This window comes from Eulemur rufifrons, chromosome 21, assembly GCF_041146395.1.
Source record: "Eulemur rufifrons isolate Redbay chromosome 21, OSU_ERuf_1, whole genome shotgun sequence".
Taxonomy (NCBI): domain Eukaryota; kingdom Metazoa; phylum Chordata; class Mammalia; order Primates; family Lemuridae; genus Eulemur; species Eulemur rufifrons.
In genome coordinates this window covers 21019299-21033741 of record NC_091003.1, presented here as the reverse complement: position 1 = coordinate 21033741, position 14443 = coordinate 21019299, and the positions used below count along the sequence as shown (strand labels likewise).

At 50.7% G+C, this 14443-nt stretch overlaps 2 protein-coding genes across 5 annotated transcripts in view; one reads left to right on the top strand and one right to left on the bottom strand.

Moving 5' to 3' along the window:
• SGSM1 (small G protein signaling modulator 1) overlaps positions 1–347 on the top strand; it is a 59769-nt gene extending 59422 nt beyond the window's left edge. For all 4 annotated transcript variants that reach the window (XM_069497107.1, XM_069497104.1, XM_069497106.1 and 1 more), the window contains one exon: positions 259–347. In XM_069497107.1, the coding sequence (XP_069353208.1) occupies positions 259–347 (89 nt within the window). The remainder of the gene's footprint in view (positions 1–258) is intronic.
• An 8248-nt stretch (positions 348–8595) lies between these two features.
• On the bottom strand, positions 8596–12113 carry LHFPL7 (LHFPL tetraspan subfamily member 7). Its single transcript, XM_069497639.1, has 3 exons — positions 11913–12113; positions 10820–10958; positions 8596–8858 (listed from the first exon to the last, which is right to left on the bottom strand). Exons 1-3 carry the CDS (start codon positions 12111–12113, stop codon positions 8596–8598), a joined length of 603 nt encoding a protein of 200 aa, XP_069353740.1.
• Between the last annotated feature and the right edge of the window lie 2330 nt (positions 12114–14443).

Below are 14443 nucleotides of genomic sequence, written 5' to 3'. Positions count from 1 at the left end.
GTTTGTAGGAGGGGGTGGGACGACTTCTTGCTTTTATGGCACATGCTGTGAACCAGCCTCATCCCATTTGATCCCCTCAGTAACCTCGTGAGGTGGCTACTGTGACAGTCCCCATTTTACAGATGAGGAAACTGAGGTCTGCAGGTGTAGGCCTTCCCTGAAGTCTCTGCTTGCAGAGACCCTCCCGGGGGCTAGAAGTGTGTCCCAAGGCCGCACATAGAAGGAGCCTCATGAGATTTTTGCCTTCTCCTCTTTCAGAAATGGCCGAGCGACACAACACCAAGCAAGTCCTGAAGCTGGCCCGGGACCTCGTGTACAAGGTGCAGACTCTGATTGAGAACAAGTGAGGGACCCCTGGCCCAGGCAGCGTCAGCGAGCCACCCCCTGCCTGTCCTTCTGCCCACTTCTCTTCCCGGCCGGAGGGCCGCCCCGGGAGCCGGGTCCTGGTGTCTGTCCAAGAGCGTGGACTTCGGAGCACAGAGAAACTGCCCTGACTTTGGCCGCCGGGCGGGTGGGATCGAGGGGGCCCCCCTTCAGTTCAGCCTTACGTTTTCCTGTTTGACCAAAGATCGCCCACCCATGCCTGGCATTTCTCCCTGGCGGGGGCTGGGGGTTGTCGTTGATGGAGGAAGCATCTTCGTTCCTGGTCTCCAGAATGGTCTCCTCTTCTTTCTCGAACCTTCCAAACTGTCTCATCAGATGAGACTTTGGGAGGGATTTTTTTTTTTTTTTAATTGGTGTAGGAGAGGTCTACGGGGCTAGCTCTGTGCTCTGAAAGGGGCCTCTGGAGAGGTTCTGGAACATGGCTGGAAGGCTGGCTCCGAGCAGGGTCTCTCCCCCTCAGCATTACTGACATTCGGGGCCGGGTCATTCTTTTCGAGGGGCCTGTCCTATGCATTGTAGGGTGTTGAGCAGCATCCCTGGCCTCTACCCACAAGATGGCAGAAGCACCATCCCCTGTCCCCACCTGTGATCGTGACAAAAAAGAATGTCTCCAGACATTGCCAGATGCCCCCTGCAGGGCACAGTTGCCCCCATTGGAGAACCCCTGGCTTAATGGAGGGCTACAAATGTGCCTCCCTGCCCACTGTCTTTGTACGAAGCCCCCCATGTCCTGAGACCCTCCCTCAGTTAGAAAAGGCACACGAGTCCTTCACACATCTCCCCTGGGGGCCAGGATTCCTTTTGTTGTATTTTCTCGTTTGTCTGATGCTAGGAGATACTTCCTTTCTTCTTTTCAAGAAATGCATCTTCCTACACCAGTGATAAAACCAGAGAAGTGTCTGTCAGGCATGAGATAGTCCGAGGCTCGCTGGGGTCCTGCCCAAAGAGGGCAGGGCGGAGTCCACACCCTGATGCCTTCTTCCGAGGGGGGACCTCGCCTCTTCTTCCACCTATGGGGTCTTGGAAAGGCGTAGGTTTGGCAGAAGCCACTTGATCAGGGAGGCCGGCTTTCCTCTAAGCACCGTTGCTTACTCAGGATGAAGGAGAAGGAGGAAGAGGTCGGCCAGGGTAGAGTGTGGTGTGTGTTTTCCTAAGGAAACATCTGTTGATGAACTGGGGCCAGGGCTGCGGCTCGGTCTGGGGACAGCCACCTCCATGTCTTCACACAGAGGCAAACAGACCCTAAACGGGCTAGTTCACTCTGCCTGCCTGTCCTTTCAGTAGAGCAGTCTTGCCAGTTCTTCTGTTCTGAGGATGCACCCAGAATGGGAGGACACAGTGAGTGTCAGGGAGGAAGGTTCTTCCCAGGCCACCTGCTGCCTCTAGGGCGGTGAAAGAAGGACAGCTGGGGTTTTGGAGAGGGAAGGAGACAGGGAAAGCAGCAGCATACTGAAGTGTTTGCAGGGGCGTGAGTTAGTCCTCCCACCCTGAACAAGCCAGGAAGCAGAAAGGGACACAGTCAAGGTTCTGGCTGCCATTAGAGTTGAATGTCCCCACCTTCCCCCCGAACCCCCCCCCCAGCTTCCCAAGATGGGAAGAAACGTGCGAAAGGGCCCTCGGGATAAAAGTCTTATTTTGCCACTCAGCTGTTCCCTACAGAGGATGTTATTTTAGCAAGACCCAAGTCCCAAGTCCCAGACCTTCGGATTCTTATTTATTTTTTTAACTGACTAGTCTTTCAAAGTACAGCACAAGATCTCTTCTCTGCCTTCTCTTGTGGTGTTCCAGAGAGCATTTGTGATTGTGGTTTGGAATAATTGATATTTATTTTGTTTATCGTGCTTATTCAGATCTCTGTACATTGTGCGTGTGTGTCCTGGAATTGGGTGCGTGGGAGTCGTTCTGTCTGTGGAGTGCCCTCTTTTTTTCAGTGTGGCCCACATATCTTGTAAATGTTTACTGAAGAGTTGTGTCTATATGGAGAGAAAATATCTATAAACAGAGAAATATGTGAATCTGGGGTTTTTTTTTGTTTCTTTGTTTGGGTTTATTTTTTTTAATTGGGAAGAAAGAAATGTTTGCTTCTCAGTTATGTTCACACTTCCACCTTTGTGACCCAGATGGGGTCAGATTGTCGTGACAGTTGCCTGGCCTTTCCCCAGAAGGGTGAATCACTCCTTACCCCTTGTATCAGTTAGCTGTTACCACAAGTGATGCTGCGTAACAAACCACCCAAAACATAATGGTTTAAAATAGCTATTTATTGAGCTCATGATTCTACAGACCAACAGTCTGGGTTGGGTTCAGCTGGGAGGTTCTTCTGGTCTCAGCCTGACTTCTTCATGCATCTGTGGTCAAGTGATGGCCAGAGAGGCAGCTCCACTTGTGACAGCTGTTGGCTGGGGCGATGGAGGAAACTGGGGCATGTGTCCTTCATCCTCCCGCAGGCCAGCTCAGGCTTGTTGACGTGGCCGTGATGGCAGATTCCATGAAAGCAAGCAGAAGCAAGCGCCCCTCTGAAGGCCTCAGCCTGGCTGGCATAAAGTCATTACTGCCACATTCTGTTGGTCAGCGTAAGTCACATGACTGAGCCTGGATTTAGAGGTGGGGAAATAGACTCCACTTCCTGATAGGAGGCTTTGAAACATGACATTGAAAAGGAGCATGGATACAAGCAGGGAAGTCATGGCGGCCATTGTTTGCAAACTGTCTGCCACATCCCCCAAGGTCTGGTGTGCCACTGGGGACCCCAGTCCGTCAACCATTGGACATGGGAGCATCCCTCTAAGTTGACATCTCTCTGCCTCCTGACTGCTGAGCTAGCTCATCTCTCAGCTCTCACATTCCCACAGACCACGCTCCCATCTCCAAGACATCTCTGGTTCTCACTGGTGGCTGTCGCTCAGAACCACAGTCATCAGGCAATAGGGACCTTGCCTGGGTCTGCGCCCCCAGCAGTTTCTAAACACGGCCTGAGGGAAACTTCTGGTTTTCAACTGCAGAAGCAAAGCTCGATTTCATCTAACGAGCACCCGTCAAAACTTCGTGTTTTATATAGAAAAAGTTAGATTTTCCAAATTAAGCCTGCAAAGTGCAGGAGGAGTTTGCAGATGGCGCCAGGAAGCTGCTGTGCCCGTCACCACTTTCTCAGAAGATTCCCAGCAGAGGCAAGTGTGAAGCCACTCGCAGAAGCAGGCCAGTGGCGATTTGTCCTTTTGCCAGCCCAGCTGGGGGCTGTGTTAGTTGCGAGCTCCGCTGCTTCTTCCTGAGGGAAGCGTCTCAGAGCAAAGTCTGGTCCTGATGTTCCACGGCTGTCCTTTGAGGTCACCATCTCATTTCTCTGACTTCCACCTTACTCGGCCCACGTGGCCCTCCTCCAGGATGGCTGCACTCTTGCTTGCAGCTGCCTGGCACTGCCAGACCTGGGAACACCAGGGTGCCTGTCGTGTGGCCTCAAATGCCTGATTACATGCACTGTTGGCCTCTGTTCATTGATAATATCTCTTATGGGGAAAAAAAAAATCCCAAGAGAACATTTTTGCTTGTGTCAAGGCTTTCCTAAACGCATGCACTTGAACTTTGCCTAGAGGTGACAAGGTAAGTCTTGGATCACACAAGGCACGTTTCCACCACTCGGTGGGGCTGGAGAAGCGGTCTCAGTCCCGCACGTGTGTGTAGTTGGCGTCGAGGCCGCTGCCTCCTACCCTCTTCCTGCTCTTCCTTCTCCTCATCAGCCCCGTTTCCTCCACCTCTTTCTCTTTTCATTCCTATTCCTCTCCTTCTCCCCCTCTTCTCTCCCCTCCTTCTGCTGCTTCTCCTTGTATTATTAATAACTGTAACTTGGATAGTGTCTGTGCCCGTGTTTTCTACCTGAATTACACTAGTCTTGTTCAGAACAAGACTGCAGTGGGAAGGCCCTTCCGGCGGCCCCACCCTCCTCCGTTGAAACCATCCTCCACTTTCTTTTCACCTAGAGCTTCCCCTTTGGCTTGCAGGAGAGGCCGCGGGGCTGCTGAGAGGAACTTCTGCAAAGAGTTCGGGAGGCCCTCACTTTCCATTGCAGAACGGCTGGAAGCCATGTTAAGCCATATTCTTTCATTTTCTTTCTTTCCTTTTCTCTGTCTCTCCCAGTAGTCCCGGGGGGGAGGGAGGTGAGGGTGTGGTCAGCAACAGGGTGGGAAGTGATAAGCCGGAGTGCAGTAATGCAATCATAGCTCACTGCGACCTCAAACTCCTGGGCTCAAGCGATCCTCCTGCCTGGGCCTCCCAAGTAGCTGGGACTACAGGTGCACGCAACCACCCCCAGCTAATTTTTCTTCTCTCTTTGTAGAGATGGGGTCTAGCTATGTTGCCCAGCCTGCTCTCAAATTCCTGGCCTCAAGCAATCCTGCCACCTCGGCCTCCCAAAGTGCAGAGATTACAGGTGTGAGCCACTGCACCTGGCTCAGAATTTTCTTTACATTTCAAATCAGTGTATTCAAATATATTATAATATACCTATCAATATGAGATTTATATTCTTTTCTTCTCGTCAGATACTCTTAAGTTTGGCAGACATTAGACCCACCAGCCAAGAGAGCCTTTCTTCTTGGAGGAACTTAAAGTAGAATTAAAACACGAATGACTAACTAAATGTACCACCTAAAATCGTGTCATCCATCTCCATCCACATATTTGGTGAGCCAAGATTTAGGATTTCAAATCTGGTACTTATGGCTGTGTGGCCTTGAGCAAGTGACTTGACCTCTCTGAGCCTTAGTTTTCACTTCTGTGAAATGGGGATAATAATGCCTCCCTTGGTTCTGGACTCAGTTCTGAGCCCCGCTCTTTCGAGGGAACCTCTGCCTCTCAGCATCACTGGGGATGGGGATGGGAACCCATTTTCCCAGAGTTCCTGTCTCAGGTCCTCAGGTGAGTCCTTGAAACTTAAGAGAATATGGCCCCAGGCGGAAAACTCAGGAAGGGGTGAGCCTTGAGCCCTCTAAGTCTGTGTCTTGGAGAAGCACTGGCGTTAGGTGTGGTGAGGCCATCAGTTCTTGGCAGGAGCAGCATCCACGGTGACTCTGCAGTTTGCATCCGATTCTGCTGAGTCAGGAAAGGGCCCTGGTCTCCTGGTGGTGGTGTTTTTTGTTTTTTTTTTTTTTTTGCTTTTAAGCCACTGGGTACATTAAGAGCTTGCCCCCAGGACAGATACAGACTCTAGAGGAACACAATTTGAGCCCTTTTTTGAAGCGCCAACTTGATGATCCATTTCTGACCGTCAACCTAGCAGAACTCAAATACCCAACAGGAGCATGCAGTTCCTTGGAGACGAGCCATTACATTAGGATGTGGTAGAGGAACCCTCCAGTATCTTCCTGGCTTTCTTTTTTCAGATCTGTGCACAATGATTTCCAAACTTTGTAGGTACAAGGCTCCTTGTAAACAGTGGGTGTCTCTTGATGAAGAGAAAATAACAGAGAGACCTCTCTGTCTATTACCAAATAAAGACAGAGTCTTTCTGTAAATGATTTTGCTTTATGGGCTAGAGAATCACTCCCTTTGGCATTGCTGAAACAGTTCAAACAGAAAATTAGGGAACTTGGGGGCCATTAGGAGGTGATTACAAGAGAGGAAACAGCACATCCCAAGCGCCAAGGGATGACACATAGATTTGGGCTCCTGCTTTGGTAGTTTCTACTTGCTGCTCTTGGTACTGGAATCTGCCCAGGGCTCAAGGAATATTCTCTCATGAGACTGATTTGCGTTGAAGCGCTTCTGATGACATTCAACATGAACTGCTGGGTTTTGAATCCATTTGAACATCATGTGGTGGCTTCCTAGGTTTCCTAATACTTTATTCAATTATTTTATTACTTTAAAAAAAGTTCTAAAGTCATTCTTATTATTCTTTCGGAAAGATAAATACCAGGTATGTTCTGTGTGATCTATGTGCTTTTGGAATAATAGAATCGCTCCTGGGGGTTGTTTGTGGACATTGTCAATGGAAAAGAACTCACACTCTGTAAAATAGTTCAAAGAGGTTTATTATGAGCCAAGTGTGAGGACCATGACCCGGAGCCATGCCCAAGAAGCCTTGAGCAAGTGGACTCGCTGTGGCTGGGTTACAGTTTGGTTTTATACATTTTAGGGAGACAGGGATTACAGGTAAAGTCATAAATCAATACGTGGAAGGTGTATATTGGTTTGACCCGAAAAGGCTGGACATCTCAAAGCACGGTGGGGGGTGTTACAGGTTATAGGTGGGTTTTCAAGATTCTTTGATTTTTAATTGGTTAAAGAAATGAAGCTTTGTCTCAAGGCTTGGGATATTTTAGGGTAAGATAAGGAAGTCTGTTAATCAGAGACAAGCCACTGGACATATACTCAGACTCAAGTGATCTGTTAAGTAAATTGAGGACCTGCAGGTATGGTTCAAGCCCCACCCTGTATGGCCTTAGGCTTGTTAATGAGTTACAAAGGATCTCTCCAAGAAGGGGGAATGAGGAAGCATGTCTGATCTCCCTTCTCATGGCCAGCAACTCAGTGTCAGGGTATTTCTGGGGTCCCCTTGGCTAAGAGAGGATCCATTCAATCAGCTGGGGGATGCTAAAGATTTAAGATTTTATTTTAGTTCACAATATTCTTGGGTGAGCATTTGAAGCCAAGAGTTTGATCAAGATGAGCTGGGTGGGTGGGGGGAGAGGGAGCAAATCTAGTTATTGTGCATCTACCATAGAGTCTGACAGTTCTGAGTTCAAACCCAGCTCTGCCACTGATCAGCTCTGTGGCCTTGAGTGAGTGACTTTACCTCTCTGAGCCTCAATTTTCACTTCTGTGAAATGGGGGTACTAAAGCCTCCCTGAAGGAGAGAGCTGCTGGCCATTGCATGTATCTGCCTGCTTAGCATCCTTTCCCCATTCTGGTACCAGCAAGCACCTTCCCCCAGATATCGGTAACTATATCTTCTCCACTGTAACTATGGCCTTCTAGTGAGACTGCTGACATGCCCACAGGGGTGGACCTGTGACCCAGTGCTGGCCAATCAGACTCCTTCCCTGGAATTTACATATACCAAGAGAGGAAAAGGAAGTTCCCTCTTTCCTCTGGGGCAGCCAAGCTAGGGATGTCAGCCTGGAGCTGCCTGTGACCATGTCTCCTGCATGAAGGGGTCAAGAATGGCTGGATCCAGGTGTTCAGATGAAGTCCTCTAAGCTCCACCTCCCTCCATCCCATGGTTCTGCTCCCCTCCATGCTGGCCTGCTGGCTCCCACAGCGCCCATGAATCAATCATTCTGACCAGGGTTGATTTTCCAGAAGGGCTCATTTGTCCATCTCAAAGCCCGGGGTGGCCAGGGAATAGCCCCAGGGGAAGATTGGGGTACTGCTTCCAAAGAGGGGCGATGGGTCAGCACAAGCAAAACCAACATGTGGATCCCAGCACCCCTGGCAGAGAAAGCAGCAGGTGCAAAGGTATGGAGGTGGGGAGAGGCCTCCCGTGGGCTCAGAAGTTCGTTGTGGCTGCAGGGAGTGGCACAGGGGTTGGGTGGATGACAAGTAATAAAGGCTGAAGAGAGTGGTTGGAACTGGATTGTAAAGAGCATCATGTGCCCCAACTAACGGTGAAGTTTCTACATCAGCGGGATTGTTTGCATTTGCACGGAGGGGTGAGATAGGTCCTTAACCTCCTCACCCCCACACTCCAACACTGGCACAGAATCTTGTAAATAATAGGCACCACTAAATATTTGATGAGGAAATAAATAATTTTCAAATTATCCAAGAAAGGAGGAATTATCAAAAGGAAAGGAAGAGAAAGAGAATGTGCACGCGCCTAATGAAAGGTTTAGTATTTGAGTGACAACCACATACTCAGAATCGGCCTGGGCACTTTTCATAAATACATGTAACTCCCACCACAGTCTTGCGAGGTAGAGACGATAATAATAGTAGCTAACATTTATTGAGCGCCATGTGCCAGACATGGGTGCGAAGTGCTTTATTTATACAGAGAATCTCAAGTTAATTCCCGGAACAGCCTTATGAGGTGGGCATTATTTCAACTTCCATTTTGCAGAAGAAAAAAACTGGGGTCCAGAGGGGTGAAGTGTCTCGCCTGAGATCACACGGCAAGGAAGCAGTACGGGCGGAATCTGAAACTGGGTACGAAATGGGTGCTTTCGTACAATGCTGGATTGCGCTTTTGCTCCTCTTGCTCCTCTGGGGAGATTTTTATTTGTTCCTTTCTGGCACCAGGATGATTTTCTCAGTGTCACTGGAGAACAGGATGGTCGTCCCCTGGACGTTGGTCACGCGGGGCCAGCTGATCACAGGCAGGAGGCTGGCCAGGACTGCGTTGAAGATGGCAGTTATGTAGCCCCAGCCCAGCTGGCACCTCCCACCATGGTATGCAGAGGAGGCGTCACAGACTTCCTTGGCGAACGGTGAGGCCAGGCTGATTGGGAAAACCAGCAGGCCCACGATGGTGGCAGTGGCTGGAGACAGTGGGAAGGAAAGCCAGTCAGGGGCACTGGGCTAACCTTACATCCCAGGACTCACTCGTCCGCCCTGCTATCCACCCACCATCTCCCCACTCACCCACCTGTCCATTCACCCACCCAACCATCCATTCATTTACTTATTTAGTGGCTTATCCTCCTTTTATCCACCCACTCACTCAACTACACTTCCACCCATCTGTCCATCCGCTCATCTATCCATTCAACCATGTTCCTTCCTACTTATTCTCTCCATCCCTCTATCCGCCTATCTGTTCACTCATCCATCTGCCTACTTAGCCACCTGACTCCACCCATCCATCCACCCACTCATCCATCCATCCCTCATCCTCCATCCATCCAGCCATATTCCAGTCTACCATCTTCCCTATCCACCCATCCATCCATCTGCTAAAATATCTATCTATCCAACCATCAGTTCATCCATTCATTGACCAAACCACCTGCCCATCCATCCATGCATTCGTTCATCAAAACTGTTCGAGGTGCTGTGGTGGGCATTAATGATGCTAACGAAGTGAACCTCCTGGACTCCCAGGAACTGCTGGTGGTGCAGAGGAGTCACATGACTCCTAGCCTCCCTCGCTGTCTCCAGCCACACGGGTCCACTTTCCATTCCCTGTACATGCATGGCTGTCCTGTCTCCATGCCTTTGCCCCTGAACTTCCCATTACCTGAAATGCCCTTGTCCCCTAGGCTAAATTCTACTCATCCTTCCAGACTGAGCTCAAGTGGTACCTTCTCCAGGAAGCTCACCTTAACACCCTGCATGCACTTGGTCAGGTCCCCCCTGGAGTTTTTCCCAGCATCCTGTGCCCATCCACGTGGTGTCAAATATCCACTGAGTTACAACTCTCTGATCCCCCCAACCCCTGCCAAGTAGACACTGTGCAAGCAAGCCTAGGGCAAGGAGCGCATCTTCACCTGCTGACTCAGCACTTGCCTATCGGGCATCTGTGACGTGTGGCGCACTGTGCAATATATAAAGCCAGGTAAGAGGATGGAGAACGCAAGGAGAGGGAAGCTCCCTCAGCTGGAGGGCATGGAAGGCCCCGTGGAGGCAGTGATATCTCAGCAGAGCCCTCAATGAAGCGGGGAATTAGACATGCAAGATCCGGGGAAAGAGAATTCCAGGCAGCGGGAGCAAGCGTGGTGTATAAGAGCAACAGAGAGCAAATGCGGCTGGGGCGTATTGAGCCTGGCAGGGCGGGGAAGAGCTGAGGTTGAAGAGGGAATGAGGTGGAGCCTCACAGGCCAGGGAAAGGACTTGGGGTTTTACTCGGAGGGTGACGAGAAGCCATCAGGGGTAGATAGGCCAGTCAGAGTGGCAGGATCCGATTTCGGTTTCAACAGGACCCATTTGTTCTGTGTGTGGCAGACAGGTGCTGGGGGCAAGGGTGGCAGCGGGGAGATCTGTGTGGATTATTGCTCTAATCCTCGTGAGAGACGGTGAAGAATTAATTGAACGAGGGTTACGATCAAGACCGAGGCTGCTGCCTCCGAAGGCTGTGTGTGAGTTAGAGAAAAGCAGTCCTCCTCGGCAGACGCAGCCTTGCAGGTTCACAGTTTAGTAAGCTGAGCATGGGCTAGATTTGAGCATCTTCTCAGCTCTCAGCTGTGCACTTTTGTGCAGTGCACAACCTGCCTGCCCAGCCATGGTGGCCCTGGTAAAGATGACACAAGGTGGATGGATAAGACAGAAACCAAGGGGGACAGATTATTAGGACTGAGTTGGATAAGGGCAGGAGTGGATGGCATTAAGGATGCCATCTCTCCCTGCCCCCAATTTCTGGCTTGCTGAAGGACCAGGATAGTGGACAATCCTAGGGTTTATCTCTGAGATCTGACCTAGGAGGCCAGGCTCTGCTCACAGGCTCATTCATTCATTCATTCCATAAATATGTCTATAGCACTTAACTATGTGCCAGTGGACTTACCTGCCGCTGCCTGCACCCCTGGCATTGGGCCACTGCCCCTCCTCGGGCACAGCCCTTTGGGGGCTGTGGCCCAGGACAGGAGGAGAATTGCATCGAAGGCCAACAGGAGCCAGCCTCCGAGAAGCAGCGCAGCTGAGACCTGCCGGGAAGGCATGAGAGGAAGGGTGTTGGCTGGGACGCGGCAGGTGGATGCGGCCTCTGCTTATTATGTGACCAGCAGCAGAGTCCTCACAACAGCCCCATGAGGTCTGTGCTATTATTATCTCTGTTTTACATATAAATAAACAGAGGTCCATGAAAGGGGAGTCATTTGCCTAAGGACGCACAGCTAGTTAAACGGAGAGCCAGAATTAAGATCCAGATTGGCCACCATACCGTAACTTTATTAAGTACTTGCTACATGTCAGGGTCACCAGGAAGGGCACCTGGTAGGTGCCGTTACATCACCTTCGCAACGGTCAGTTTTGAAGGCTGTATATTCTTCCTTAGAAGTGCTGGCCTGGGAGTCCTTACCCATTCTCCCCATTGTTACTCTTGGTAATATGCATCATAACAGGAACTTGAACACCTTGGCTTTCATTTTTGAACCTAGCAGTGCTTAGAGGGTGGCCAGGTAGGAGTGTGCAGGTTGTACACTGCACAACTCTAAGATACGCATTTGGGGTCATCATAGATTTGCATACTGATTACAGCGATTTCCCAGCAGATGGCAGTATAGTGTACTGAAGAAAGGGTGCTGTTTCCTAACGTGCACGGAGGTGCTATATGGGTGGGCGACTGCCTTTGGAATCATGCTGGGTGTTTGCTAAAATACAGGTAGCCAGACCCCACCCCACCCCTAGAGTCAGAGGCTCCAGATGGACCCCAGAAGTTGGCATTTTTGCAGCAAAGTTCCACAGGTGTTTCTCAAGGGCTGTCAGGCTTAGGAACCTCTGTGCTTTGTTCAAAGGGGAGACTAATGGTGGCTTCACAGGTTCTGGGACACCCAGGCAGCAAGGAAAGGCCCTTCAACTCCCACTCAGCCGGCTTCCCTGCCCTGAGGGTTTTGGCTGTGCCCCAGGGGACCCAGTGAATTGGGGAGCCCCGGTCTTACCTTCCAGGCGAAGTCAGGAATATCCTCCAGGGATCTGAAGGTCACACAGCTCTGGTTCCAGCTGTCCCCCTGAGGCCAGGCGCAGTAGGTGAAGACGCCAAAGGAGAAGGTGGGGGTCTGGAACCAGGCAGGGGAGATGAGGCTGAGGGCCGAGATGCAGGTGAGGGACAGCCCCAGAGCTGCCCACACGCTGCTCACCATCAGGAGTGTCGCTGACCTGGGGTCAACCGGCAAGATTGGTGATGGAGACTGCCAGGACCGGGGATCTGGGGCTCTGGTCAGACCCCAGATCATCAGCCCCCCTTGAACCCGGTGATGCAGTGGGGTGGCGGGCGGGGTACTTTGCCCTAACACGCTCTGGACGTAGAACTCCAAAATCCCAGAATAAACGTTAGTGCTTGGAACAGACCTCCACCTTCCGCACAGCCAATCATCATCCCTGATCCGTGCCAGACCCCTCTCGTTTCATTCATTCATTGGGTCATTCATTCATTCTCTCTGCCCATCAAGCCTTCTCTGTCCAAAACGGCTGCTTCTACCCTGAGGGCAGTGGTTTCACTTAATTCACACACAAGCCTGCTTCTAGCAGCCCCCCTGCCTGTTAGCTAAAGCCTCCCAATCAGCTTTGAATTGTCTGATGTGCATGATTTGGTTTGGAGATATTTTTGCAAAATTGGTATTGTACGATATGCATGCATTTTTTTTCACGTATGTAAATAGTATTATTTTACGTATTGCATTCTCTTTCCTGCTTTTGGCACTAGGCATAACGTTTTCAGGATCGATACATGTTCTCCTGTGTACACCTATTTCACCTGCATGGGTTTGGGGTCCCCAGAGGCAGATCTCATAATATGATCACCTTGGGAGTTAGGATTTCAACATATAAATTTGGGGGAAGACACAAATATTCAGTCCATAGCAAGAGTCTAGTGAGAATTTGTGGATGTGGTTTGATGATCCTTGTATTTATTGTTCTGTTTTTTGGGGATGATATTGGTTTTCCAGGGAAAATTTACTTTAATAAACAAGCAGGTCAATTTCAAGTCAAGTGTTACTTAAATAATAATAGAGGTGGATGTTTGACATGGCTGAGGCTGGAAGGTGGTTTGCTAAAATAGCCAAGCCTGTCACTGATGGCCACAAGGGAGGCCTGGAGAGGTAATCTGCCCAAGGACAGCCAGAGTCAAAAGCAGCTGAGCCGCCAACCATGCCGAGGGCACCCACGCAGACCTCCCAGACCACTGGGCTACAACCTTGGCTTTCACTTTGGCAATCTAAGCCCAGCCAGCACTTCAGATGTGGCAGGAATTCTTGGCTGGGAGGCCGACCAACCACTCTATCCCGGACCCGGTGCAAGTTGCTCCACTGCCCTGGGCCTCAGTTTCTCCCTCTGTACAAGGAGATTATAAATCCCCGGGGAAAGATAGTTTTGGGTTTGATCACTGGGCAGGGGGATGTGGTGGACAGAGGCAGAGAGGCCCGAGGGTCCCCTTCCCAGCTGTGTGAGCTAAGAAAATGGGAACACTCACCTCTCTGGAAAATAGGAGCCGGGGTTGTCGTGAAGGTTCCAGGGAATAAAATGCATGTGTGTGTTGCAGGGGGAGGGGCAGAGATAAGCCTGGGCAGGTAGGCCAGGGTCAAGTTGCACGTGGGCTTTCTACTCCGCGATTAGCAAAACCTCCTGGCTGCTTGCCAGCAAGTGAGATGTGCTCCCCTGAGCGAGAGAGGATGGTTTTTCGTTGGTCTTTTCTTCCCCCGCTTCTATACCAAAAGCGGGCTCTCCTTAGGGTTGGCAGGATCCCGAGGGGTGTAATTCCAGCCAGGAAGCCGGGGAGGGCTGAATACTCTGAGACCGGTGGTTCTGCCTCTCTCTGGCTGCACCGGTGGCTCTCCAGGCGTTTCTGACCTTGAAAGGAGTTTTGTTCTCCAGATAATGCTCAATGTCACCTGGGAAAATCACGCCAACCGTCCAGGTGCCCAGAAACCTAAATGAGGCACTATAACCCGAAACCACATCCGGCCAGGCTCCAATTCGCTGGAATCCACCTAAGGGAAGCGTGAAAGAACTGAATATTTTCTTCTCCGGCTCAGTACTTAACTCTTAACTGCAGCCAGCAATTTTTGAGCACTCACCAGGCCCCGCTCTAAGCGCCTTCAGTGCCTCTTCTGTGTAAGCCTCACGGCCACCTGATGAGGGCAGAGTCTCCTATCAGCATTCCCATTTTACAGATGACAAAACTGAGGTTCAGGAAGTGAGCGGTGGAGCTGGGACTCAGGGAATCAGGCTCCAACTCTGGGCCCTAAGCCCAGAGTGATATTAGGAGATTAATTTAAAAGCCAAATACCCCAGTAGCTTCCCAGGGCTGCCCAGGGTTAGGACATGGTCAACTCCCCCACTTGCTCTGGCCAGGGAGCGTGGATGGTTCCAGAGGGGTCATAGTCAGCCACAGGCAGAATCTTAGGAGCAGAGCGGAGATTCAGTTTAGAAGTGTCTGCTAGGGACTTGGGCTGCCACGTCCTCATTTGTA